At 45.7% G+C, this 26,737-nt stretch overlaps 1 protein-coding gene across 12 annotated transcripts in view; it reads right to left on the reverse strand.

The window, feature by feature from the left end:
• The window catches only part of clip1a (CAP-GLY domain containing linker protein 1a), a 282,555-nt gene that overhangs the window by 77,790 nt on the left and 178,028 nt on the right, over nt 1-26,737 (reverse strand). For all 12 annotated transcript variants that reach the window (XM_072495435.1, XM_072495418.1, XM_072495375.1 and 9 more), the window contains 2 exons: nt 24,318-24,455; nt 14,815-14,921 (listed from right to left, as the gene is read on the reverse strand). In XM_072495435.1, coding sequence (XP_072351536.1) covers nt 14,815-14,921; nt 24,318-24,455 — 245 coding nt within the window. The remainder of the gene's footprint in view (nt 1-14,814; nt 14,922-24,317; nt 24,456-26,737) is intronic.

Raw genomic sequence — 26,737 nt, forward strand, 5'->3', positions numbered from 1 at the left:
GCAGCATCCCGAACTTCACCTTCCTTTTATGCAACACCTCTTTGGCTCGGTTGAAGCTCGCCCTCCTTCTCGCCACCTCCGCACTCCAATCCTGGTATACCCGTACCACTGCATTCTCCCATCTGCTACTCCGCACCTTTTTAGCCCATCTCAGGACCTCTTCTCTATCCTTAAGGCGGTAAAATCGCACGATTATCGCCCTGGGTGGTTCTCCCGCTTTTGGTCTTCTTGCCGGAATCCGATTTGCCCACTCCACCTCCAAGGGGCCCGTAGGGGCCTCAGCACCCATCAGTGAGCTCAGCATCGTACTTGCGTACGCTCCACAGTCCACTCCTTCCACACCCTCAGGGAGACCCAGTATCCGAAGGTTCTTCCTTCGCGCTCCATTTTCTAGGGCTTCAATCCTTTCAGTACACTTTTTATGAAGTGCCTCGTGCGTCTGTGTCTTAACCGCCAGGCCCAGGATCTCGTCCTCAATATCTGTCACCTTCTGCTCCACCACACGGAGCTCTGTCTCCTGGGTCTTTAATGTCTCCTTGAGCCCCTCAATTGCCTGTAGCAACGGGGTCAGCACCTCCCTCTTCAGCAGCTCCACGCACCTTCTCACAATTTCATGCTCAGGCCCCCATGTCGCCTGCGCTTTCTCCGCCGCCATCTTGTACTTCTCTCTTTCTGACCCTTTGGTCGACGATTCCTCGCGCTGCAGCCGCCGCCGCCGGTTTTTTCCTCCTTCGTTTGGGGGGGACTCCCTTCTCACACGCCCCACACCGGGTTGCGTCGTCGAAAAATTCCCCGTTGGGGCTCTTAAAAGAGCCCGAAGGTCCGTCGGAGCTGGAGCCGCCGAAGCGTGCGGCTAGCTAGGCATCACCGCAACCGGAAGTCCCTTCAGTGGCCTTGATGAGGTTTTTTCACAGTTGTTCCCTCTGCTGCTAGAATTCACTTTTGATACAGGCCCTCAGGTCAGCTTGCAGCTTTAAGCTTGCCCTTCCCCCGCCTGCATGCTGGAAGAGGCCCTGTTTATCCTGCAGTTGCAGCCAAATCTTTTACTGTTTCTGCGTGTGTCTGGCAACCAAGAGACATACCTTTCCTGGGGGACACTGTCGGGGGAATATTGCAGCCTTCTTCCCACACCGGGAAATGTCAAACAAATGCCATGGGGGCCCTGTAAAAGAGCCCAAAAGTCCGTTCCAAGCAGGAGCTGCCGAATATGCGACCTAGCTCTGCATAGCCGCACCCGGAAGTGAGTCCACTACTGTTGCAGGCAGGGCATTCCACGCCCTTACTACTCTCTGAGTAAAGACCTACCTCTGACATCTGTCTTCTATCTCCCCTCAATTTAAAGCTATGTCCCCTCATGCTAGACATCACCATCCGAGGAAAAAGGCTTTCACTGTCCACCCTATCCAATCCTCTGATCATCTTGTATGCCTCAATTAAGTCACCTCTTAACCTTCTTCTCTCTAACGAAAACAGCCTCAAGTCCCTCAGCCTTTCCACATAAGATCTTCCCTCCATACCAGGCAACATTCTGGTAAATCTCCTCTGCACCCTTTCCAATGCTTCCACATCCTTCCTATAATGCGGCGACCAGAATTGCACGCAATACTCCAAATGCGGCCGCACCAGAGTTTTGTACAGCTGCAACATGACCTCATGGCTCCGAAACTCAATCCCTCTACCAAGAAAAGCTAACACACCGTACGCCTTCTTAACAACCCTCTCAACCTGGGTGGCAACTTTCAGGGATCTATGTACATGGACACCGAGATCTCTCTGCTCATCCACACTGCCAAGAATCTTACCATTAGCCCAGTACTCAGTCTTCCTGTTATTCCTTCCAAAATGAATCACCTCTCACTTTTCTGCATTAAATTCCATTTGCCATCTCTCAGCCCAGCGCTGCAGCTTATCTATGTCCCTCTGTAACTTGTAACATCCTTCCGCACTGCCCACAACTCCACCGACTTTAGTGTCATCTGCAAATTTACTCACCCATCCTTCTACGCCCTCCTCCAGGTCATTTATAAAAATGACAGACAGCAGTGGCCCCAAAACAGATCCTTGTGGTACACCACTAGTAACTGGACTCCAACTGAACATTTCCCATCAACCACCACCCTTTGTCTTCTTCCAGCTAACCAATTTCTGATCCAAACTGCTAAATCACCCTGAATCCCATGCCTCCGTATTTTCGGCAGTAGCCTACCGTGGGGAACCTTATCAAACGCTTTACTGAAATCCATATACACCACATCAACTGCTTTACCCTCATCCACCTTCTCAAAGAACTCAATAAGGTTTGTGAGGCACGACCTACCCTTCACAAAACCGTGTTGACTATCTCTAATCAAATTATTCCTTTCTAGATGATTATACATCCTATCTCTTATAAACCTTTCCAACAGAAGTAAGGCTCACTGGTCTATAGTTACCGGGGTTGTCTCTACTCCCATTCTTGAACAAGGGGACAACATTTGCTAGCCTCCAGTCTTCTGGCACTATTCCTGTAGACAAAGATGACTTAAAGATCAAAGCCAAAGGCTCAGCAATCTCCTCCCTAGCTTCTCAGAGAATCCTAGGATAAATCCCACCCGACCCAGGGGACTTGGCTATTTTCACACTTTCCAGAATTGCTAACACCTCCTCCTTATGAACCTCAAGCCCTTCTAGTCTAGTAGCCTGAATCTCAGTATTCTCCTCAACAACTGTCTTTTTCCTGCGTCAATACTGATGAAAAATATTCATTTAGCACCTCTCCTATCTCCTCGGACTCCGAGCACAACTTCCCACTACTGTCCTGGACTGGCCCAACTCTTACCCTCGTCGTTCTTTTATTCCTGACATATCTATAGAAAGCTTTAGGGTTATCCTTGATCCTACCTGCCAAAGACTTCTCATGTCTCCTCCTGGCTCTTCTTAGCTCTCTCTTTAGGTCCTTCCTAGCTAACTTGTAACTCTCAAGCGCCCTAACTGAACCTTCATGTCCATTCTTTACATAAGCCTCCTTCTTCCTCTTGACAAGTGTTTCGACTGCTTTAGAAAACCACGGTTCCCACGCTCGACCACTTCCTCCCTGCCTGACAGGTACATACTTATCAAGGACATGCAGTAGCTGTTCCTTGAACAAGCTCCACATTTCCATTGTGCCCATCCCCTGCAGTTTTCCTCTCCATCCGATGCATCCCGTCTTGCCTCATCGCATCATAATTGCCTTTCCCCCAGATATAGCTCTTGCCCTGCGGTATATACCTATCCCTTTCCATCACTAAAGTAAACGTAATCGAATTGTGGTCACTATCTCCAAAGTGCTCACCTACCTCCAAATCTAACACCTGTCCTGATTCATTACCCAGTACCAAATCCAATATGGCCTTGCCTCTCGTTGGCCTATCTACATACTGTGTCAGGAAACCCTCCTGCACACATTGGACAAAAACGGACCCATCTAAAGTACTCGAACTATAGCGTTTCCAGTCAATATTTGGAAAGTTAAAGTCCCCCACAACAACTACCCTGTTGCTTTCGCTCCTATCCAGAATCATCTTTGCAAACCTCTCCTCTACATCTCTGGAACTTTTCGGAGGCCTATAGAAAACCCCCAACAGGGTGACCTCTCCTTTCCTGTTTCTAACCTCAGCCCATACTACTTCAGTAGACGAGTCCTCATCAAACGTCCTTTCTGCCACCTTAATACTGTCCTTGACTAACAATGCCACCCCTCCCCCTCTTTTACCACCTTCCCCGAGCTTACTGAAATATCTAAACCCCATCTGGAAAGCCTTTGACCAAAGAGCAACATTGTTTATCATAATAATAATCTTTAGTAGTTTCACAAGTAGGCTTACAGTAACACTGCAGTTACTGTGGAAAATCCCCTAGTCAGCACACTACGGCGCCTGTTCGGGTACACTGAGGGAGAATTCAGAATGTCCAATTCACCTAACAAGCACATCTTTCAGGACTTTTGTGGGAGGAAACCGGAGTACCAGGAGGAATCCCATGCAGACACGGGGAGAACGTGCAGACTCCACACAGACAATGACCCAAGCCGGGAACTGAACCCGGGGCCCTGGTGCTGTGAAGCAACAGCGCTAACCACTGTTAGCACTGTGCTATCATGAAGCTTTGAATTAAAGCCTAGCTGTAACACTAGCTGCCTTCAGCGGTGATCTAACAAGACGTTACACACATCACAAGATCATCGTCTAGTCACTAATTAAAACATCTTCAGCTGTGCAAAAGACTAATAATGTACTGAAGACATCAGCACAGTATTTTCTGCCCATCATAATTTCTCCACCAATGTATTATCTGCATTTCAATGAATTAAAATAACTGCCAAAAAATGCATTTCTTTCAGGAAATTAACAACATTTTGTAGAACGTAACTGCGGCAATGGCAGATTACATCATGAGGATCGTACAAAACATTTGGGGTTATGTTAGACTATCATTACGGAGCATTGTGGTTCTTCAAGTTAATGGGACATGAAGATATTTTGCACATTCAGAATAAATTATTTGCAACCTCTAATTATTTATAAACAAGTACTTAAAAAGTAGTGATACACACACTGGATACGAGCAATTGCAACAATGAAATAAGTAGCTAAATTGTCATTCTATTTAAATTGTTCAATTGCTTCATCTCTAGATCCATCCAATGCATATTTTAGTTCTTCAAAAATTCAAGGGCAAAATTTCTTAAATGATCTTTCAGAGGGCCCCAGGAAAAACACTTTGTGCCTGTCAGAAAGACAAGCGAAAAGTGTAGTCGTAGTAATACGAGAATCCCCCTCAGCTCTTGGAAGTTATCCATTTTCTAGTTTGATTTCCGACCTAACTGAGCTTTCCTTAACTCAAATCTCTGCGCATTCCTCCAGCTTTCTTTCACAGGCCATGTCCTGAGCTCCACAAAGGGAGCGAGGAACTGGATTTTTTCGAAAGGAATATTTAGGAGGCAAACAGGAATAATTGGGGCAACTAACGAATATTCAAAGCATTTTACCCCTGGAGTTACATTTCCTTTAAATCTTTTTTAAAATATGACAGTATTAGTTTAAATACTGAAAGCAAACCCAATTTAATTTTTCCCAAAATAATACATTTAAGTATAAACCATAAGCATTCTTTTTCACCAGATGTTCGAGCAACACTATCAATTTTTTGTTGTTACAGAGACTTGACAATGCTGCAAAATTACGCTCAAAATGCAGCTTTTATGTTTGTTTAAGTCGCTGGAGGAGGCTCTCCAGTCCATTCGAGACTGGAGAAGACTGCCGAGATGGTGAAAATAAATAATAATCTTTATTGTCACAAGTAGGCTTACATTAAAATTGCAATGAGTTTACTGTGAAAAGCCCCGCCACCACATTCGGCACCTGTTCTGGTACAGAGGGAAAAATTCAGAATGTCCAAACTACCTAACATCATGTCTTTTGGGACTTGTGGGAGGAAACCAGACCACCCAGAAGAAACCCACACAGACACGGGGAGAACGTGCAGACTCCACACAGCCAGTGACCCAAGCCGGGAATCGAACCTGGGACCCTGGAGCTGTGAAGCAACAGTGCTACCATGAAGTACATGGCGAGATGTTAAAGAGTGTGGAGAAGGCTCTGCCGAGGCATGGTGACAAATTGCCTCATTGGAGGCAGAGATAGCCATGGTAGTTGATGAGAAAGAGAGGTAGGGACCCAAGTCGATGATGGAGAATCATTTGAGGCGGCAGAACCTCAGAGTCGTGGGAATGGCGGAGGGCCCGACTCCCACTGCGTATTTCTTGCAGATGTTTGGGAAGATGATGGGGGATGGTAGACCCGCGTCTCCTCCAGTGATGGGTAGGGCCCATCGGACACTCAGCCCGGCCAATCGAACCACCATGAGCTTTCAGGAGAAGTAACAGGTCCTAAGGTGGGCCAAGGAACATCAAATTGGAAGTGGAAGGATAATCTAGTTAGGCTCTACCAGAATGTTGGAGCCGAATAGGCAAGATGAGGGCTGACTTTAACAATGCTATGGCCGCATTACATAAGAAGGGAGTTTGGTTTGGAGTGGTGTACCCAGCGAAGCTGCATGTTACACGAGTCAAAGGATTATTATTTTGATGCACTGGAGGAGGCAGATGCCTTTGTTGCAAAGCATGGACTTGGCTCTAGTTAACTGTGCTATGTGAGGGCTTTGATTGCTGTGGGTGGAGGAGGGAATTACGGTATCTCGTACATATTTGAAATTGTTTGTGGGTATTTCATTGTTCTTGGGGTTAATGGGTTTGTGTTTATTGTTTGGGGGGGGGGGGGGGGGAGAACTGTTATGAGGGCTGTTGTCTCATGTTAGTCTGTTGAAAATATATAGTTTCTGTTGGGAACTTGGGTGTGTGGGGATACTGTTTTATGTTGCATGTTTTATCCTTGGAGCTGATGGTGACTACGGGCTGTTCTTTGTTTCATTTTATGGGTGGGTCTTGGGCCTGTACTCTGAGTAGTTACTTGATTATCCCTTTCAGGGAATTGACTGACTCGGGGATGAAGGGGGGTGGGCAGCCCCCAATTTGGTTGGACACCTGGAACAAAAGGGGATTGGGGAGGGGGTCCAGTAAAAAGGTCAAGGTTTTTGTTCACCTAAAGAATATGAATGGTATTGTGGTGTTTCTGCAGAGGCTCATTTGTGGGTGGGGGATCAGACCAAATTGCAGAAGGGGTGGGGGTGAGCTGTACATCACTCAGGCTTTGATGGAAGGGCCCCGAGGAGCGATTTTAGTTAACAAATGCGTTCCATTCTCGGCCACCAGGACTGTGGCAGATCTCAGCGGGAGATTTGTGACGGTCAGCAGGTCTTTGGCAGGCACTGGGGTGATATTGGTAAACATCCATGTGCCAAATTGGGGCAATGCGGTGGGACAATGCGGTGCTTGTTAGGAGACTAGTGGCTTCCATTCCTGATCTGGACATGCACCAACTGGTTTTGTGGTGGGGGGGGGGGGGGGGGGAAAGAGGAGAGAAAGAGAAGAGTACTTCAACTGTGTACTTGAACCAGGGGCTGGTTTAGCACAGTGGGCTAAACAGTTGGCTTGTAATGCAGAACAAGGCAGCAGCGCGGGTTCAATTTCCGTACCAGCCTCCCCCAACAGGCGGCGGAATGTGGCGACTAGGGTCTTCTCACAGTAACTTCATTGAAGCCCACTTGTGACAATAAGCGATTATTATTATTATTTTTTATTATTATTATCCTATGTTGGATGGATATAGGCGCAAGTCGTTGGCTCCTTCGGGGGTAGGCGAGGGCGATGCTGGCCTTTATCGAACATACATAACAAATGGTTGCCATCTTATATAGAACCTCCCAATTGAGCCCATTAGTGTGTATTTAACTTTCTTAAAATACAAAAATTCCGGGAGGTCTCCCAGCCACACCGAGGCACTGGGTGAAGAAGTTGACCTCCACTTCAATAAAACCTACCGATGAGCAAACAGCCTGCAAATCCGGCAGTTCTGACATCCCAAATATGGCCTCTGGGGGCGCAGCTCCAGCTCCCTGCCGAAGATCACCGACATGGTAAGAGCGAGCCCCAAAAGTTTGCTACCTTAGAACATGCCCACAACATATGTAGGCGATTCGCTGGACCCCTCTCACACCACTCACACTTACCTTCTAACCACTCAAGCTCCCGACTCATTCTTGCCCTTGTTTAGTGCGCCCGATGCACCACCTCCAGTTTTATGAGCCCGAGCCTCGCACATGGCGACTTGGCATTCACCCTCCCCAAGGTCTCACACCACACCCCCTCCTCCAACTCACCTCCTCCTCCCATTTTGTCTTAAACTCCTCCAGCTCTCTGCCAGCAGCCTCCCATAGATAACTGATGTTTCGCCCTCCTCCTCCAACCCGGCCAGCGACAGCACCCTCTCCTCCAACCTCACTACAATTCACCACTGTAATGTATTATATTATGTTGATGCCCTTGTGGGCTCCACCTGTGGCTCCGCCCCCTCGGGGGTGATATATAGATCTGCAGCCTGCAGGCGGCACTCAGTACAGAGCAGTCGCAGGCACGCACAGATCTAGCTTATTAAAACCACTTCATTTCTACTAATCGTCTTGTGTGAATTGATGGTTGCGTCAATTTAATAAGCTAAAATATGCAATGGAAGCCGCCCTCAAACCTGATCGACTGGAACCCGACCCACAGGCAGCTGAAGCAAAAGGAATCTTTTCACACTGGCTCTGCTGCTTTGAGGCCTACCTCGCCGCCTCCTCCTCGCCCGCTGTCACCGAAACACAGAAGCAGAGTCTCCTCCACGCCCGGGTGAGCCACAGAATCTCTGTACTAATCGAAGACGCGACCACGTACGCAGACACGGTCGCGATCCTGAAAAGACATTATGTGAGGCCGGTGAACGAAGTGTTCGCGCGGCATCTCCTCACCACACGTCGTCAACGCCCTGGGGAATCACTGGAGAAATATCTGTGCGACCCGAGGGTACTCGCTTGAAACTGCAACTACAAGGACGTCACGGCCTCGCAGCACATGGAACTCGCCATCCGAGACACCTATGTGGCTGGAGTCGGTCCAACTATGTCAGACAGCGCCTGCTCGAAAACAGCGCCCTCAACCTAGACGAGACGGTAAAACTATCCACCTCATTCGAGGCAGCCTTCCAGAGCCTAAATGCTTTCCCTTCTGACCATGCGATTTCCTCGTGGGCGCCGGAGGCGCGACCATCACGCGACCCGAGGGTGTCCCAGGCCTGAGCCGCGCAGCTGCCCGCCCAACCCGGAGGGCCACCTCGCTATTTCTGCGGTCAGAACCAGCACCCCAGGCAGCGTTGCCCAGCTTGGAATGCGACCTGCAGCAACTGCGGCAAGAAAGGACATTTTGCCAAAATCTGCTTGGCCCGACCCAAAGTGCCAAAATCGCAGGCCCGACTCAGACGCCGCAGCGTGGCTGCGTGCCTGCCGGTAACGCCCCATTCTGATGCTTCATCCGCCTCGTGCTATCCATGGGGCCACCATCTTTAACCCTACCCAACACGTGCGACTCATGGGGGCCACCATCTTGGACACCACCCGACATGTGCGACCGACGGGGGCCGCAATCTTGGCCGTCATCTTCAACACCGCCCGACGTGTGCGACCGATGGGGGCCGCCATCTTGGGACCACCCCACTACCACCGACCACGCCGGCTACCCGCAGCTTGGCACTGTCACTCTCAACCAGTCAGTGCCCAAGCACCTCAAGAACTCCATGACCGTCCGGGTCAATGGGCACGAAACGCCCTGTCTGTTTGACTCTGGGAGCACGGAGAGCTTCATCCATCCGGACACTAAGGCGCTGTTCCCTCCAGATTTCCCCCGCATCCCAAACAATCTCCCCTGCTTCCGGATCACATTCAGTACAGATCCGGGGCTACTGTGTGTGAACCTCGCGATACAGGGCTCCGAGCACGCCGATTTTAAACTGTATGTCCTCCCCCATCTCTGCGTTCCTCTCGTTAGGACTGGATTTCCAGTGCAACCTCAGAAGCCTGACCCTGAAGTTCGGCAGGCCCCTACCCCCTCTCACCGTTTGTAGCCTCGCGACCCTTAAGGTAGCCACTCCCCTGCTCTTCGCAAACCTCACCTCCGACTGTAAACCCATCGCCACCGGAGCAGGCGGTACAGTGCCCAGGACAGGACTTTTATCAAGTCGGAGGTCCAGCGGCTCTTGAGGGAGGGGATCATCGAGGCCAGTAATAGATCCTGGAGAGCCCAAGTGGTGGTCGTCAGGACCAGGGAAAAGAACCGGATGGTTGTAGACTACAGCCAGACCATAAATCGTTACACGCAACTCGATGCGTACCCCCTTCCCCGCATAGCGGACATGGCGAATCAGATTGCACACTACCGGGTTTTCTCCACGGTAGATCTGAAGTCCGCATACCACCAGCTTCCGATCCGCCCGAAAGACCGCCACTACACTGCCTTTGAGGCAGAGGGCCGCCTCTTCCACTTCCTCAGGGTCCCCTTCGGCGTCACCAATTCCAAAGAATGATGGAATGAACAGTTGACCAGTACGGGCTGTGGGCCACGTTCCGGTACTTGGATAACGTCACCATCTGCTGCCATGATCAGTAGGACCACGACGCTAACCGTCAGAAGTTTCTCCAAACCGCAAAAGCCCTCAATCACACCGACAAGAAGGAGAAATGCGTTTTCCGCACAACTCGACTAGCCATCGGCTATGTCGTGGAAAACGGAGTCATAGGGCCCGACCCCGACCGCATGCGCCCCCTCCTGCAACTTCCCCTTCCCCACTGCCCCAAGGCCCTGAAAAGATGCCTGGGGTTCTTCTCATATTATGCCCAGTGGATCCCCAACTATGTGGACAAAGCCCACCCTTATCAATGCCACCATCTTTCCCCTGACGACTGAGGCCCGCCTGGCCTTCAGCCGCATCAAGGCAGACATTACCAAGGCCGCGATGCACGCGGTGGACGAGTTCATCCCCTTCCAGGTGGAGAGCGACGCGGCGGATGTCGCCCTGGCTGCTACCCTTAACCAGGCAGGCAGGCCCGTGGCCTTCTTTTCCCGTACCCTCAACTCCTCCAAGGTTCGACACCCCTCTGTCGAGAAGGAAGCTCAAGCCATTGTGGAAGCTGTGCGGCATTGGAGGCACTACTTGGCCGGTAGGAGGTTCACCCTCGTCACCAACCAACGATCGGTAGCCTTTATGTTCAACAACACACAACGGGGCAAGATCAAAAATGATAAAATCTTAGAGGTGGAGAATCAAACTCTCCACCTGTAATTACGATATCGTGTATCGTCCTGGGAAGCTCAATCAGCCCCCAGATGCCCTGTCCCGCGGCACATGTGCCAGCGCTCAAAATTACCGACTTTGGGCCATCCACAATGACCTCTGTCACCCGGGGGTCACCCGGCTTCTCCACTTCATCAAGGCCCACAACCTGCCCTACTTCACCGAGGAGGTCAGGGCCATGACCAGGGACTGCCAAGTCTGCGCGGAGTGCAAGCTACACTTCTATCGGCCAGGCAAGGCCCACCTGGTGAAGGCATCCCGCCCCTTTGAGCACCTCAGCGTCGATTTCAAAGGGCCACTCCCCTCCACTGACCACAACGTGTATTTTCTCAACGTTGTTGACGAGTACTCCCGTTTCCCCTTTGCCATCCCTTGCCCCGACATGACCGTGGCCACGGTCATTAAGGCCCTGCCAGCATCTTCACCCTGTTCGGTTTCCCCACTTATGTCCACAGTGGCCGGGGCTCCTCGTTTATGTGCGATGAGCTGCGTCAGTACCTGCTCGGTATGGGCATTGCCTCGAGCAGGACTACCAGCTACAATCCCCGGGGAAACGGACAGGTGGAGAGGGAGAAAGCGACAGTATGGAAGGCCGTCCTTCTGGCCCTACGGTCTAGAAGTCTCCTGGTTTCCCGCTGGCAGGAGGTCCTCCCCGACCCGCTCCACTCCATTCGGTCGCTCCTCTGCACAGCCACGAACGAGACCCCCCACGACCGTCTATTTGTCTTCCTCAGAAAATCCACCTCCGGGGTCTCGCTTCCGTCCTGGTTGACAACACCGGGGCCTGTCCTCCTCCGGAAGCACGCGAGGAGCCGCAAGTCCGAACCCCTGTCAAGAGGGTCCAGCTCCTACATGCCAACCCTCAGTATGCCTATGTGGCGCACCGCGACGGCCGACAAGATCGTCTCCCTCCGGGATCTAGCACCTGCCGGTTCCCCAGCGACCATCACGTACACTCCCCCTACACCGAATACCACCCCCACCCCTCCACGGCCTACACCCCCCTCTCCCCATCGTCGACCCACCGTGATGAAGCTCCAGACGACACGCTCCCGGAGTCAATGAGTCCAACACCCGTGCCCGCAGCGAAGCCGGAGCTGAGGCGATCACAGAGAACGATCAAGGCGCCGGACAGACTCGATCTGTGAGCCCACTTGACCCCCGCTGGACTTCAATTTTTTAAACAGGGGGTGAATGTGGCGAACATATTGCTGCTACAATTCACCACTGCATTGTATTGTATTATGTTCATGCCCTTGTGGGCTCCGCCTGTGGCTCCGCCCCCTCGTGGGTGATATATAGATCTGCAGCCTGTAGATCTGCATCATCCTTGCTGACACCACGATCCTCGTGAACATGATAGTCATCCTCACAACTCTGCTATATGGCTCAGAAACCTGGATTACGTATAGATGCCGCCTGGAGAGGTACCATCGATGCTATGAGACGGATTCTCCGCTTCAGCTGGGAGGGCATGCTCCTTGAAGGAACGAAGAGCACCAGCATGGAGGCCCTGATCATCTGAAACCAATTCTGTTGGGCTGGCCAAATGCATAGATTGCCGACCATGCTGCCCGTCGAATCGGAAACCTTCTACACTTCCGGGGTACATATCACACTATTCCCATCCTATTCATGTATTTATCAAGACGCCCCTTAAAGGTCACTATTGTACCTGCTTCCACCACCTCCTCCAATGACGAGGTTTCTTTAGTGGATAATAATACTCATTAGTGAGTGATCGCCGAAGAAGAAACTCCCTCAGTATTACACTGGAGTTTCAGCTTTGATTTTTGTGCTCAACACTTAATTTGGATTGGTACTTGGACCTAGAACCTTGTGGTTCAGAGGTGAGTCTTCGAGCAAAGAATAAAATGTTCTCGGACACAGGAGGATTAACAAGCAACATTTGAAACAGAGGAGATATTAGGGCAGATGTTCAATGATGAAGCAATTAAAATCAGAAATGGTCAAGAGACCAGAACTAGAGAGTACAGATATCGTGAAGGAGGCGATTACAGAGATGGGGAAGGGACAAGACATGAAGGGGTTTTAAAACTAGCTCATGTAAGTAAGGATGAGGGTTTCAGAAGCAGATGAACTGAGACAGGGGCCGAGTTGGGCAATATTAAAGGTGAAAATAGGTGGCCTCGGTCTCCACTGCACCAGCCTGCATTTTCTCCACCTCACATCAACTACCGTTAGGCAGGTCCATATTATGCTGCCATGGCAACCTATATTGACAATTTTACCAGCACAAATCTGCCAGGAATGCACGTACCCACTTCACAACGGACTTGCAGATACTTCTGTCACATCCTGAGCTAAGGATCCTAATCCCAGAGGTGAAATGCCACCCACTGCTCTATTTATTTCCTACAATGTGCTTTTTTAGTATTTAAATTATTCAATAAGAGAGGTCTTATTAGCTTCCTTTCTCCGCAACTTCTAGCCCGACAAACCATGGAGATGTCTGCACACCTCTAATTCTGGCATGACACTCATTCCTAATTTTAATTGCTCCACCAGTAGCAGTCTTGGTTTCAGCTGCCTTAGTTCTAAACTTGCTCTTGTTTGCCCATTGTTCCGTACTGTTACAAATCACTATTTGTTGATGTACCATTTGTCAATATAATCTGTCAATTATTCTTTTGTCTACTATGTACGGACTGTGTATGTTCCCTTGGCCCCAGAAAAATATTTTTCACTGCACTTCAGTACATGTGATAATAAATATCAATCAATCCGACTTTAAGATGTTCTTTAAGATCTGCCTCTTTGACCAAGCCTTGGTCATCTGTCTGGATACCTCCTTCTGTGGTTCAGTGTCAAGATTTTTAAAAATTGATAAATACTCACTAAATATTTTGGAACAATTTCATAATGTTGAAGGCACTATATAAATGCAAATTCTTGTTATTTCTGAAATTATTACATTCCCTGGATAAATAATGTTTAGTATACAAGGAGAACTTGGAAATAAAGATTGTAATCTAGTGTAAAATAGATTTGTATAATATAATAATCTTTATTAGTGTCATTAACACTGCAATGAAGTTACTGTGAAAATAGAACTTAACCAAGGTCACTCACTAATTCCTTTTGTACGCAAAAAGGAATGCTATGGATTTAGGAATGATATAAACTCAGGAAATACATTATTTCCAGAGATCTGAACTGCTGAACATTGATGATATATTTGGTCAGGTGAATACCTGAACTATAAAATGTCTATGTACCATTTTTTTAAAAAAGCTTCCAGGGCGGCACAGTGGTTAGCACTGCTGCCTACGGCGCTGAGGACCCGGGTTCGATCCCGGCCCCAGGTCACTGTCCATGTGGAGTTTGCACATTCTCCCAGTGTCTGCGTGGGTTTTACCCCCACAACCCAAAGATGTGCAGGTTAGTTGGATTGGCCACACTAAATTGCCCCTTAATTGGAAAAACATAATTGGGTACAATTGGTATTAAACAAAAACCTTCCAGATTAATGGCAAGGCAAGGAACCATGGTATCATCAAGTAATTAATGCCTTCAAGGGAAGAGGGAAGAAAATTGTGCTGGGGAGAGTTAAGCTAATCAGTCAGCTTCAGGCTGACTGGCATTGCAAATTTGACAAGACTGCTTATATGATTATTGTCTAGTAGTTTCAGCACAATTAAATAACACCAACGTGTTTCCAATTTTAACCGGCAAAGAAAGGTTCCGTCCAGAAATCAAGCATCTCCCCACAAGGAGAAAACAAATGTGAACACAGAGCGTACACCTTCTGGTGGCAATCCGAAATTGCTGTATTTTAATATCATTAAGGTTACAAGAAGCCTTTCATTGATTACTGTTCAGAATAAAATAAATTCTACAGTTCTCCACTATTGCAAAGGGTGAAAATAGAAAAGTTAAAGAACATTAGTGAAATTAAGCCATATAGTCAAGTTAAAAAATGGCAACGGTGTTAAATAAAGAATCTACCTACCGAGGAATATCATTATTTTGATCATTAAATGTAGTTACTCACATTTGTTTGCAAAGGCTTCCTATTCTCTTATTTTCAGAGCTGAGCTGCTGTTTCGAATGGTTCAAATCCTCTTGGCATTTACTGTTTTGTCCCTCGAGAGCTTCCAGCTGACAAAAGGGAAACAAAAATGTCTTTCGTTTCCAGTCACATAAAATATCTTCAGAATCTTCCACACTTGCAGAAAATAAACAAAACTAACATCCGAGTGTACTCTAATTTAAAAGACAGCTTTTGTTTCAACACACAAGTAAAAAGAAAATGGGTATAAAATGTGAATCCATCATGCTGTGCATTGAGCATTTCAAAGGCTTGCCGATCAGTAAAGAAAAACAGGACTGCCCTTACCACCATTAATTATGTAAAACATTAAAACCTTATTTTAAAGGCATGCTCCATTACTTCTTTGTGATTTACTACCAAAACCACACAATGCAGCTTTCCAGATGTTCCCCCACCTCAGAATCAAATTACAACTGCTGCCTACCTGAGTAAAGGATGTGACTCCTTCAGATAGAAGAAACACAACACACAAGGCCACATAATTTATCTTAGTTGCTACAAAAGCATCCACTGTACAACAGAGTACCGATTAGCAGAATATACCATTACTGATCACCAGGCTATTTATAAAGAAAACGGAACGCCACCTGTTCCTAAAAGAAAATCATACCTTAAACTGCACAGAGAAATAATGAGAATAATTATCTTTTAAAGCTCTGATATCCATTACTGATCTGAAGAAATGTTCTTCCTTGAAAATTCTGAAGGTATGATCCAATGATGTGCGTTAGATAATGATCCTGAATGCTCAGTGCCATAATCTGTCATACGCACCAATGCCGAGTTGCATAACACGAGAATCTCGTGTACAGCCTCCAACCAGCTGTCCTACAAATACAGACTCCTGAATCTTTAACTATATCACTACCAACAAATCAGCTTTTATGCACAAGTGACATCATCTAAAGGTCTGTGGTCTCAGTTTGTCATCTTCATTTGCAAGTACTCATTAAAATAACAGAAATTTCTGAAAATATCACAAAAAGGTACTTAAACGATATATAAAATTACATATCTCTTCCAACAAATCTCTTCTCTATTCGCCTTACAAAAAATTAACCTTTCTGGCATTAGGCAAGTCAGGGACAATAAACAAGAAATCCACCTTTCTTGCATTGCATTCTGCACACTGCTCATCGTCCTGTACTAGAAAATTGCCTGACAGGTAACTTTAATCGGGTTAGAAATGATAAATTGCAGCATAAAACAACTGAATCTGTTACTGATCTCTAATCAGGGATGATACACAAATTACAGGATTATCAAGTTTAAATCTCAAACTCATCACAAACCAGATTACAACATAAACAAGCAATAGACATCTAATACACCTCATCGTCCTGCACTAGAAAACTGCCTGACGGGCAACTTTAACCGGGTTAGGAATGATAAATTTCAGCAAGCAATAGGCATCTTGATTGCTTCTCAAAAAAAGTCATAACTAACATTAAAACACGATCAATCATTCAAAATGCAAATCCAGTTATTTTTCTCTCATTTCACTTTTTAAGTCATTTATCAGTTCTAAAACTTAAAACATAAAAACTTATTTTAAAACTTAATTTTGCTGATAACAGTTTACTATTATAATTTTTAATCATAGTAGCCTAGATATCCTTAGGCGATTCCATTGCAGATTATTCCAAAATACATTTGGTTTTGCAGTTTTTTCTATGAAGCCAAGATAGAGAAAATACCATGGGCAAAGCATACAGGAAGCAGAATTTACAGCTGGGCAGGAAAGTATTTCAGTTGCATGTGTAATACAAGATAGTTGACCACTGTCTAAAAGGATGATCAATTTTGACAATGGGATAAGGGCATAAGTTCTGATAAGTATAAGACTCTTATCATTGTGTTCAGCATTCCGTTCAAAGGCCAAAGGGGTGTAGGATGGTTAATGAAATTATTGAATTGACCTTTGGGTTGCATGCTAAAATTTGATGATGTGTGTAAATTGTGAAAGTCACAAATGTGGTGAAGTCCCAAATGTGGCCCTACAAGGGCAATGGAATGACAATAAAGAATTTTAAAGAAGTACTTGCGACTTCACTCCAGGAAAAGAGACCACATCCAAACTCAGTCAAGTGTTCCAAGCTGAAAGTATGCAGTCAACTGCTTAATTATGGCTTGTATTAGATTAGGTTTGATAGACTTGTTAACTGTTCATTAATGTAGTCTCTAATTAGGCTTGCATGGACTTTTGACTAATAAAATATTGGCCCAGATTTTATGATAGCACTGAAACTGTCAATGCTCATTGTCATCTCTCCTCAGAAACTAACAGCAACTTCTGGAGTCTGTACACGGTTACCTGCAAAAATGTAGAAGCGACTGTCAATAGAGCGCTCTAAAGTGCCCCCTACTGCATCAATCAAAAATAACTGAACTGAGGAGAGCATGATCTTGCATGCTATTCATCTCGCTGCAATAACACTTGAGAAAGTTACATCTTGTTAAATGAAGTGCAACTGGGTTCTTATACAACCTTTCTCGCCTTAAAAGCCAAGTTTATATTTTTGGAATGTACAATTTCTACACAATGACAATCCTGAAGCAACCAAGTAACCAATGAAATCATCTGTTAATTATTATTATTATTGTGTAACTTGCCAATTAAACAAATTCACTTCCCTGTATTAAACTTAATAGGTTTATTTTAAAGTCACCTGTATCCAATAAAGAATTGCTTTCAACTGAAAACCTTTTGATTCCTAATGCACCATCCCACTTTTGCTTGAACTGGGTGTACATGGATACATATATATATATATATATATATATCAATGTTAAGCAAGTTTTATTACTGACCATGTTGTCACTGCCAGGACTGTGAAGTAGCACTATATCCACTATGTCAATTGGTTCTCCACCCCACCAGGGTTTTTGGTGTCACTCCTGCCCAACACCCAAGCTCCTCTGCAGCTGATATTAAGCTCTGCTGTTGTCATAAAAACAGATGCAATGATCAAGCAAGACTAGCTCTGGAAGCCACACCCACAGAAGGACTCAAATGAAGAATCGCGAGGAAAGAAAATACCAAAAAAACCTGGCAATAACAACTGTTGGAGAGGGACGCAAGAGAAATATAGAGAACACCCTGACAAAGTGGACAGCAGAGTTTGCGGTGGTGCCCAAAATAACAAAACTACAGCAGATTCTACATATATGCTGATGACAACAAATTTTTCCTCATCAATATCTCCACTGACTCTGCCTTTGTTGTCAGATTACTTGTCCGACATTCAGTCCTGGGAGAGCAGGAATTTCCTCCAATTAAATAAAAGTCAAAATCGACAACACAAAGCTATGCATTCCTCCAACTCCAACCTCTTAAGCATCTCTCATTCTCTTGTCTGGCCATTGATGATCACATTGTCAGCTGTCTACAGCTAAGCTCTGGAATTCCTTCCCTAAACCTCTGTCTGTCCGCCTCCCTCTCCTCCTTTAAGATCCTCTCTAAATCCTAGATCTTCGATAAAGCTTTTTGGTTACTGGTTCTCAGGTCTCCTTTGTCTATGTCAATATTGGTCAGGCTACTGCCCTTGACACTCCTTGCAACATGCTTATTAAAATGAAAATTGTTGTGGCTGAGCAGCATTAAATTACCTTGCAAGCATCTTAAAGCAGGGTTTTTCAAAGTGCGGGTCGTGACCCGCGGGTGGGTTGCAGACAGGTGTCGGGAGGGTCAGAGAGCAGGCACGTTGTTCTTGGAGTGGTATCGATCAGGGGAGAATCTACCGGTTTCTAAATTGAGAATGGTGGCTGCTGCCACCTTTTAAATGAAAAGGCTATGTGCAGTCTTCTGGCCAGAAGCGGCAGCAGTGAGAAAGTCACTCAACCTGCAAGTACACTTGACGTCAAACACCCTGGTGCTTTTGGCACCAAATCATAGAGGAGAGCTTCTTCCGTTTTCTAGCTGCTGCCAAGCAAGACAAGAGGCCTGTGAAGATGAATCATTGTCTTACAAGAAAGAGATGGCCAGAGACACAAATAGGCAGTGTACCTACTGGACACGATCTCACAATAGAATCTGCTAGAGAGAGCTGCACAGAAGAGTCCAGGGCAGGACAAAGCAGTGCTAGTGTTAGCTCTGCACAGAGCTCCAGGGCTTCTGGTTAACCTATAAAGAAGAAAAATAACTCGGGAACAAAGCAGTATAAAGTTGATTGCTTGAGGTATGTTTGATTTATGCATGGAAGTATTGGCAAATCAGAGGAGGTTTCACGATTTTGAAAGATAAGTGGTAGGTGAAAAATTCCTTTTGAGGTTGAGACCATAGAGTCAATTTTTAAATTACAACCAACTCTAAATTAAAAGAGGCGCTGTTGTACCTGACCTGTGATACCACATTAAAAATATGCCAAAAGCCCATGAGGCTGTCTGCATTCTTGAGTAGCATCTCCAAGGAGCATTCAGTGCTGAGTAAAACAAGCAATTTCTTGCTATTGCCCTTGATGACCGACACATGCAAGGTTGGATTTTCCATTTTCACAAAGGTGAAGACTGCACAAAGGAACTGGCTGAAGTCTGCACCTGATATGTGTATTGCCCTCTCCTCCTTTGAATCTGATTGGAGTGAAATCGTGAGGACCAAGCAGGCTCCCCTTTAGCATTAAAGGTAAGCAAACGTGACACGTGCCGCAACAGGCAGGGGTCGTGATGGTCGGCCAGTTGGCAAAAGTGGGTCCCAAGAAAAAAAGTTAGAAAGACACTGTCTTAAAGTAATTGTGATGCCGAAGTTCAAGGTGAGTGACACTAAAAGCACGTCATTTTCATTACTTTAGTTAAAAACATAAAGACATGAGAATACTCAGAAGACATTTAAACTAAAATAAACGCTAATTAGAGAAAACAGACCCACTCTTGCCTCTTGGTGGGGAGGCAGTGGTGTCGTAGTAATGTCAATGAACTTGCCCAGGCTAATGGTCTGTGGACATGGGTTCAAATCCCACCGCAGTAGCTGGTGGAATTTAAATTCAATTACTAAATCTGGAATTAAAAGCTAATCTCGTTAACAGGGACCATGATCCTCAGATACTGAAGCAATCCATGTCCAAATACAGCAAGACCTGAACAATATCCAAGCTTGGATTGACAAGTAACATTCACACCTTACGTGCCAGGCTATAACATCTCGAACAAGAGAGCATTTAACCATTGCCCCATGACGTTCAATGGAATTACCATCACCAAACCCTCCACTGAACCCTGAACTGGAGCAGCCATATAAATGCTGTGGCTACAAGCGCAGGTCAGAGGCTAGGAATCCTGCAGCAAGTAACGCACCTCTCGGCTCCCCAAAGTCTGTCCATGATCTACAAGTCAGGAGTGTGATGGAATACTCTCCACTTGTCCGCATGAACAACACTCAAGAGGTTTGACACCATCCACGACAAAGCATCCCATCCACAAACATTAACTACTTCCACTACCAAGACAGGTAGCAGCAGTGTGTACCATCTACAAGATGCACAACAAGAACTCACCAAGGCTCACTGACCTGCACCTTTCAAACCCGCAACCACTACCATTTAGAAGGCCAAGGGCAGCAGATACATGGGAACACAGCACCTGGAAATTCCCCTCCAAGTCACTCACCATCCTCACTTGGAAATACATTATGGCTCCTTCACTGTCACTTGGAACTCCATCCCTAACAGCACCGTGGATATACCTACACCATTTGGACTATAGCGGTTTAAGAAAGCAGCTTTCCACCACCTTCTTAGGGGAAATTAGGGATGGGAAACGAGAGCAGTGGTTAGCACTGTTGCCTCATGGTGCCGAGGGTCCAGGTTCGATCCTGACCCCAGGTCACTGTCCATGTGGAGTTTGCACATTCTTCCTGTAACTGCGTGAGCTTTATTCCCACAATCCAAAGATGTACATGGTAGGTGGATTGGCTACGCTAAACTGCCCCTTAATTGAAAAAAAATAATCGGGTACTAAATTTTGTAAGAAAAAGAAAAAAATGTATTAACAAAATTAGGGATGGGAAATGAATGCTGGCCTAGCCAGTAAAGCCAACATCCCATGAATGAATGAATGAAAAAATAACCTATTGTTGATTGTCGTAAAAGCCTACCTGCTTCATTAATGCCCTTTAGGGAAGGAAATCTTTTACCCTTACCTGGTCTGTCCTACATAATTCCAGACCCATAGTAATGTGGTTGATTCAAGACCTCCGAAATGGCCCAGCAAGCCACTCAGTTGTATCAAACCCCGACAATGTTTAAAAGGAATTAAACTGGATGGACTACATAGTATCAACAACAGCACACACACCCAGCCCTATCAACCCTGTAAAGTCCTCCTTAGCAATATATTGGGGCCTGTGCAAAAATTGAGAGAAATGCTGCACAAACTAGTCAAGCAACAGCCTGACATAATCGTACTCACCAAATCATACTTAAAGACAATGTTCCAGACTCCTCAATCACTACTCCGGAGTATGCCCTGTCCCACTGACAGGATAGATGTACCAGAGGTGGCAGCACAGTGAAATACAGTCGGGAGCAAGTTGTGCTGAGAGTCCTCAACATTTACTTCAGAACTCAAAGCCTGATGGCAGCAGGTCAAACAGACAAGGAAATCTCTTGCCGGTTACCACCTACCATGCTCCACCTCCTCAGCTGATGAATCGGTCCTCTTCTGTGTTGAACAGCACCTGGAGGAAGGAGCACGGTAAGGGCACAGAATGTACTCTAGGGGAAGGGGTTATGGGAGTTCAATGTCCATCACAAAGAGTGGCTTGGTAGCACCATTACTGACTGGGCTGGTCAGATCCGAAAGGACACAGCTGCTAGACTGGGCCTGCAGCAAGTGAGGGAACCAAGAGGAAAAACTTACTTGATCTTGTCCTCATCAATCCAGCCATTGCAGATGCATCTGTCCATGATATCATTGGTAGCAGTGACCATTGTACAGTCCTTGTGGAGATGGTCCCGTTTACACATTGAGAATACTCTCCATCGTGCCATGTGGCACTACCACCGTGGCAAGTGGGGTAGATTTTAAACAGATCTTGTACACAAAACTGGGCATCCATGATGCTCTGTGTGTCATCAGCAGCAGCACTGAATTCGGCCACAAATATAACCTCATGGTCCAGCATATCCCCCAGCGTACTACTACCATCAAATACGAGGCTCAACCTCGGTTCAATGAAGACGGTGAGAGCATGCCAGGAGTTGCACCACCTAAAGAGGAGAGGTCTACCTGGTGAAGCCACAACACAGAACTCCTTGCATGCCAAGCAGGGTAAGCAGCATGTGACTGACAGAGAAAATAAATTCCACCACCAATGGATTAGATCCAAGATCTGCAGTCCTGCCACAGTCAATCGTGACTGGTGGTGGACAATTAGTCAACTAACTGGAGGAGGATGTACCATATGTATCCCATTTTCAATGAAGAGGAAGCCCAGAAAATCAGTGTAAAAGACAAGCTGAAGCATTTGCAATCATCTTCAGCCAGATGTGCTGACTGGATGATCCATTTCAGCCTCCTCTCGACGCTCCCATCACCACAAATGCCATTCTTCTGCCAATTTGATACACTTCATGTGATATTTAGAAATGGCTGAATGGACTGCAAAGACTATAGACAGCATTCTGGCAATAATAGTGAAGACTTGTTCTTCAGAACTAACTGCACCCCAAGCCAAGCTGTTCCAGTACAACTGCAAAACTGGCATCTACCCGGCAATATGGAAAATTGCCCAGGCATGTCTTGTCCAGAAAAAGGACAAATCCAACCCAGCCAATTACCACCAGTCTAACTACTCTCGATCATCAGCAAAGTGATGGGAGGTGCCACTGACAGTGCTAACAAGTGGCACTTGAGACTCAACAACAACCTGCCCATTGACGCTCAGCATAGGTTCCACCAGGGCCACCCAACTCCTGACTTCATTATAGCCTTGGTCCAAACATGGACAAAAACAGATGAACTCAAGACGCAAGGAGGATGCCCTTGACATCAAAGCAATATTTGATCGCGTGTGGCACCAAGGAGCTCTAGCAAAATTGGAGTCAATGGGAATCAGGGAAAACTGCACCGGTTGGAGTCATAGTGAGCACAACAGAACATGGTTGTGGTTGTTGGAGGTCAATATTCTCAGTCTCAGGACATCACTGCAGGAGTTCCTCAGGGTAGTGTCTTAGGCCCAATCATCAGCAGCTGCTAACTAAAAGACCTTCCCACCATCATAAGGTCAGAAATAGGGATGTTTGCTGGTGACAGCACCATTCGTGACTCAGATACTGAAGCATTAAGGCTTGTGATAAGTGTAAGTAACATTCAACCCACACAGGTGTCGGGAAACAATGTCTCCAACAAGAAAGAATCCAATCATCTCCCGTTGACAGTCAATGGCATTACCATCCCTGAATTGCTCACTATTGATATTCTGGGAGTTACCATTGACTAGAAACTGAACTGGACCAATCACATAAATATTGTAGAGACAAGAACAAAGAGGTTGGGAATTTTGTGCAAAGTAACTCACTTTCTGACTCCCTAAAGCCTGCCCACCATCTACACGGCACAAGTCAAGAGAGCGATGAAATACTCTCCACTTGCCTGGATGAGTACAGTTCCACAGCACTCAAGAAGCTTGACCACCATCCAGGACAAACCAGCCGGCTCGATTGGCACCCCATCTACCACCTTCAACATTCATCCCCCACCACCAATGCACAGTCAAAACTACAAGATGCACTCAGCAACTCACCAAGGCTCTTTCAACAGCATCTTCCAAATCCGTAACCGCCACCACCTCAAAACGACAAGGGCAGCAGATGCGTAGGAACACCCTCACCTGCAAGTTCCCCTCCAAGTCACACACCAGGGCAACAACAGCAGATGTATGGGAATATCATCACCTGCAAGTTTCCCTCCAAGTCACACACCATCCCAACTTTAAAAAAAAAAATTTAGAGTACACAATTCATTTTTTTCAATTAAGGGGCAATTTAGTGTGGCCAATCCACCTAGCTTGCATATTTTTGGGTTGTGGGGACGAAACCCATGCAAACGTGGGGAGAATGTGTAAACTCCACACGGACAGTGATCCAGCGCCGGGATCGAACCTGGGACCTCAGCGCCGTGAGGCCGCAGTGCTAACCCACTGCACCACCATGCTGCCCTGACACACCATCCCAACTTGAGCTCTTCTCCTATTCCTTCATTTTCGCTGGGCCAAATTCCTGGAACTTCCTTTCTGACAAAACTGAGGGTGTATTACACCACATGGACTGAAGGAGTTCAAGAAGGCAGTGCTCGCCACCACCTTCCCAAGGGCAATCAATGCTGGCCTTGTCGGTGGCGCCCAGATTCCATGACAGAATTTTAAAAAAACTATTATACATACACACAAACGCAACATTGCTGTATGGAGATATAAACTAACTTTGAAGCCTACATAGGTCAGCTCTTACCTCATTTTGCAGCTTCTTGTTTTTCAGCCTGGATTCTTCCAATTCTACCAATGTTTCAGTCTTCTGTTGGTCTAGTATATTCTTCTCCTTCATAACCTTCTCTAATAACTTCCCAGACTCTTCAACTTTTTTTGAAGCCTAAAAATAAGAATAACATTATTTAATATAATGGTTTAGAATTTCACCTAAACAGGTTACAGAAAAATTCCAAAAGTTAACACTTCTTGCATGTAGATGGATAAAGTTAATTATGTCTTACTCATAATAAAGCTCTGACTTGAAAAATAATTTATGCAAATTATATTTTTAGATATTGTAAACTATACATTTATTTTTCTCCTAAACATTATATTCCATCGAATCAAGTTGACTGTTCGTTGTTATTATATTAAATATTCTTAAAAGCGTGCAGAAAGTATATGCAACAAAATCTAATATTCCAATGTCAGATCCAGTTTCATGCCAAACATGCGGTTAACAGAGAAAAGCAAGGCTAACATTCTCAGGTATTAGAAACTGCCAACAAGCCAATTCACCTTCTAAATTTCAGAGATTTTTTAAAAAAAAGTTGGTATTTGTTTTGAAGCGACAAACATTATGTGCCACATATTACTTTGTTGCCAAGTCTACATATTCATTTAGCTTGCTTTAAATTTAAAGCTGAGTTTGGAATTATTATTTGGATATTGCTATCAAAATTTTAAAGGATTAGCTTAAATGCACAAACTCGCAGTCCACAACCACCAGAACAAAGGGACCCATGCTGGACTATGTTTCCAATGAGCACTAGCACACCTCTGGTGTTTTAAGTGGTCATTTTTCATGCCTGAACTGAGATGATGAGCATCCACACCAATTGAATCACGGGCGTAGGGCAGATCATAATCCTTTCCGCACATCTCTCTCACAAGCATCTACTGTCCACCAGGGGTCACCAAGTAGTGAACTGCAGTGGAAACGCTTGCGAATATAATGCTTCTTTAACTCTCCTGCTATAACAATTTACAATTACAAAGCACCTTAGACAAAGAAAAATATTCCAAGGTGTTTCACAGAGGAATAGAAGTGGTTCTTTGTGAGTGAAACTTGAGACATTTCTTTTGGTTGTTTATAAATGCAAGTCTTAGGGCAGCACGGTGGCACAGTGGTTAGCATTGCTGCCTACGGCGCTGAGGACCCGGGTTCGAATCCCGGCCTTGGGACACTGTCCGTGTGGAGTTTGCACGTTCTTCCTGTGTATGCGGGGGTTTCACCCCCACAACCCAAAGATGTGCAGGGTAGGTGGATTGGCCAGGCTAAATTGCCCCTTAATTGGAAAAAATAAGTGGGTACTCTAAATTAAAAAATATATATAAATGTTAAGTCTTTCCCCCCCTGATTCAGGGCCACTTGGGACAGTTGTAGCAGCACTATGGCCACCCCAATTACGATCAGCAAACTCAGCACGGATCACAATAAAACTTGGGAACTTCCTGACCTGCATGGTTCTGTGCAACTTTTAAAAAATTAATTTAAAGGATGTGGGTGTTGATAGTAAAGTTGAAGGGCAGCACTGCTGTCTCACTGTACTGAGGACCCGGGTTTGATCCCGGCCAGTGTGGAGTTTGCACATTCTCCCCATGTCTGCGTGGGTTTCACCCCCACAACTCAAAGATGTGCAGGGTAGGTGAATTGGTGAAGCTAAATTGCTGCTTTTTTGGGGAAAAAACAGAATTGGGTATTCTAAAATTTTTTTAAAGTTAGTCAAGCTGAAATTTATTGCCCATCACTAATTGCCAAATTGAGGCGGTGGAGATGAGCCATCTTCTTCAATACTAACCCAATTACAGAAATAGCCTAGCAAGCCACTAAAAATCAGGCACATTTCAATGTGTCTAGAATCACATAAATCAGACTGGACAAAGAAGGCAGATGTCTGGCCTAAAGGACATTACCAAACCAGATCTGTTTTGATGACAATCTGGTCATTTCATGGCCATTATTACTGATACTAGCTTAGCTTTTTATTTCAGATTTTATTCAATTAATTTTACATTTTCCAACCGCTACAGTGAGACCATGTCTCCAATCAACAATCCAGGTCTCAGAATTACTAATCCAGTACATAACCACTATGGAACTAAACTTCATAAACGTATGCATTCACACAATAATTTTACACTTGTACAGTTCTGCCTGATGGCTTCAAGCTGCTTATGCTTCTGTTAAAATTAGCTGTTGGCAGTAAACACTGGTTTCACGGTGGATAAGTGTGAAGTTCTAAGATTTTAGAAATGACTGCGTTCTGCTTAAAACACAAGATCAGGTTTCTTTTTTGTAAATTAACCAGGAAATCGACTTGATGAGGGTAATCAGTCAATTAAATTTGGAAACATGTAAAGTAATTCCTCTGGCTAACAGAATTTAAATAATTTTAGTTG

Source organism: Scyliorhinus torazame, chromosome 1, assembly GCF_047496885.1.
Source record: "Scyliorhinus torazame isolate Kashiwa2021f chromosome 1, sScyTor2.1, whole genome shotgun sequence".
Classification (NCBI taxonomy): domain Eukaryota; kingdom Metazoa; phylum Chordata; class Chondrichthyes; order Carcharhiniformes; family Scyliorhinidae; genus Scyliorhinus; species Scyliorhinus torazame.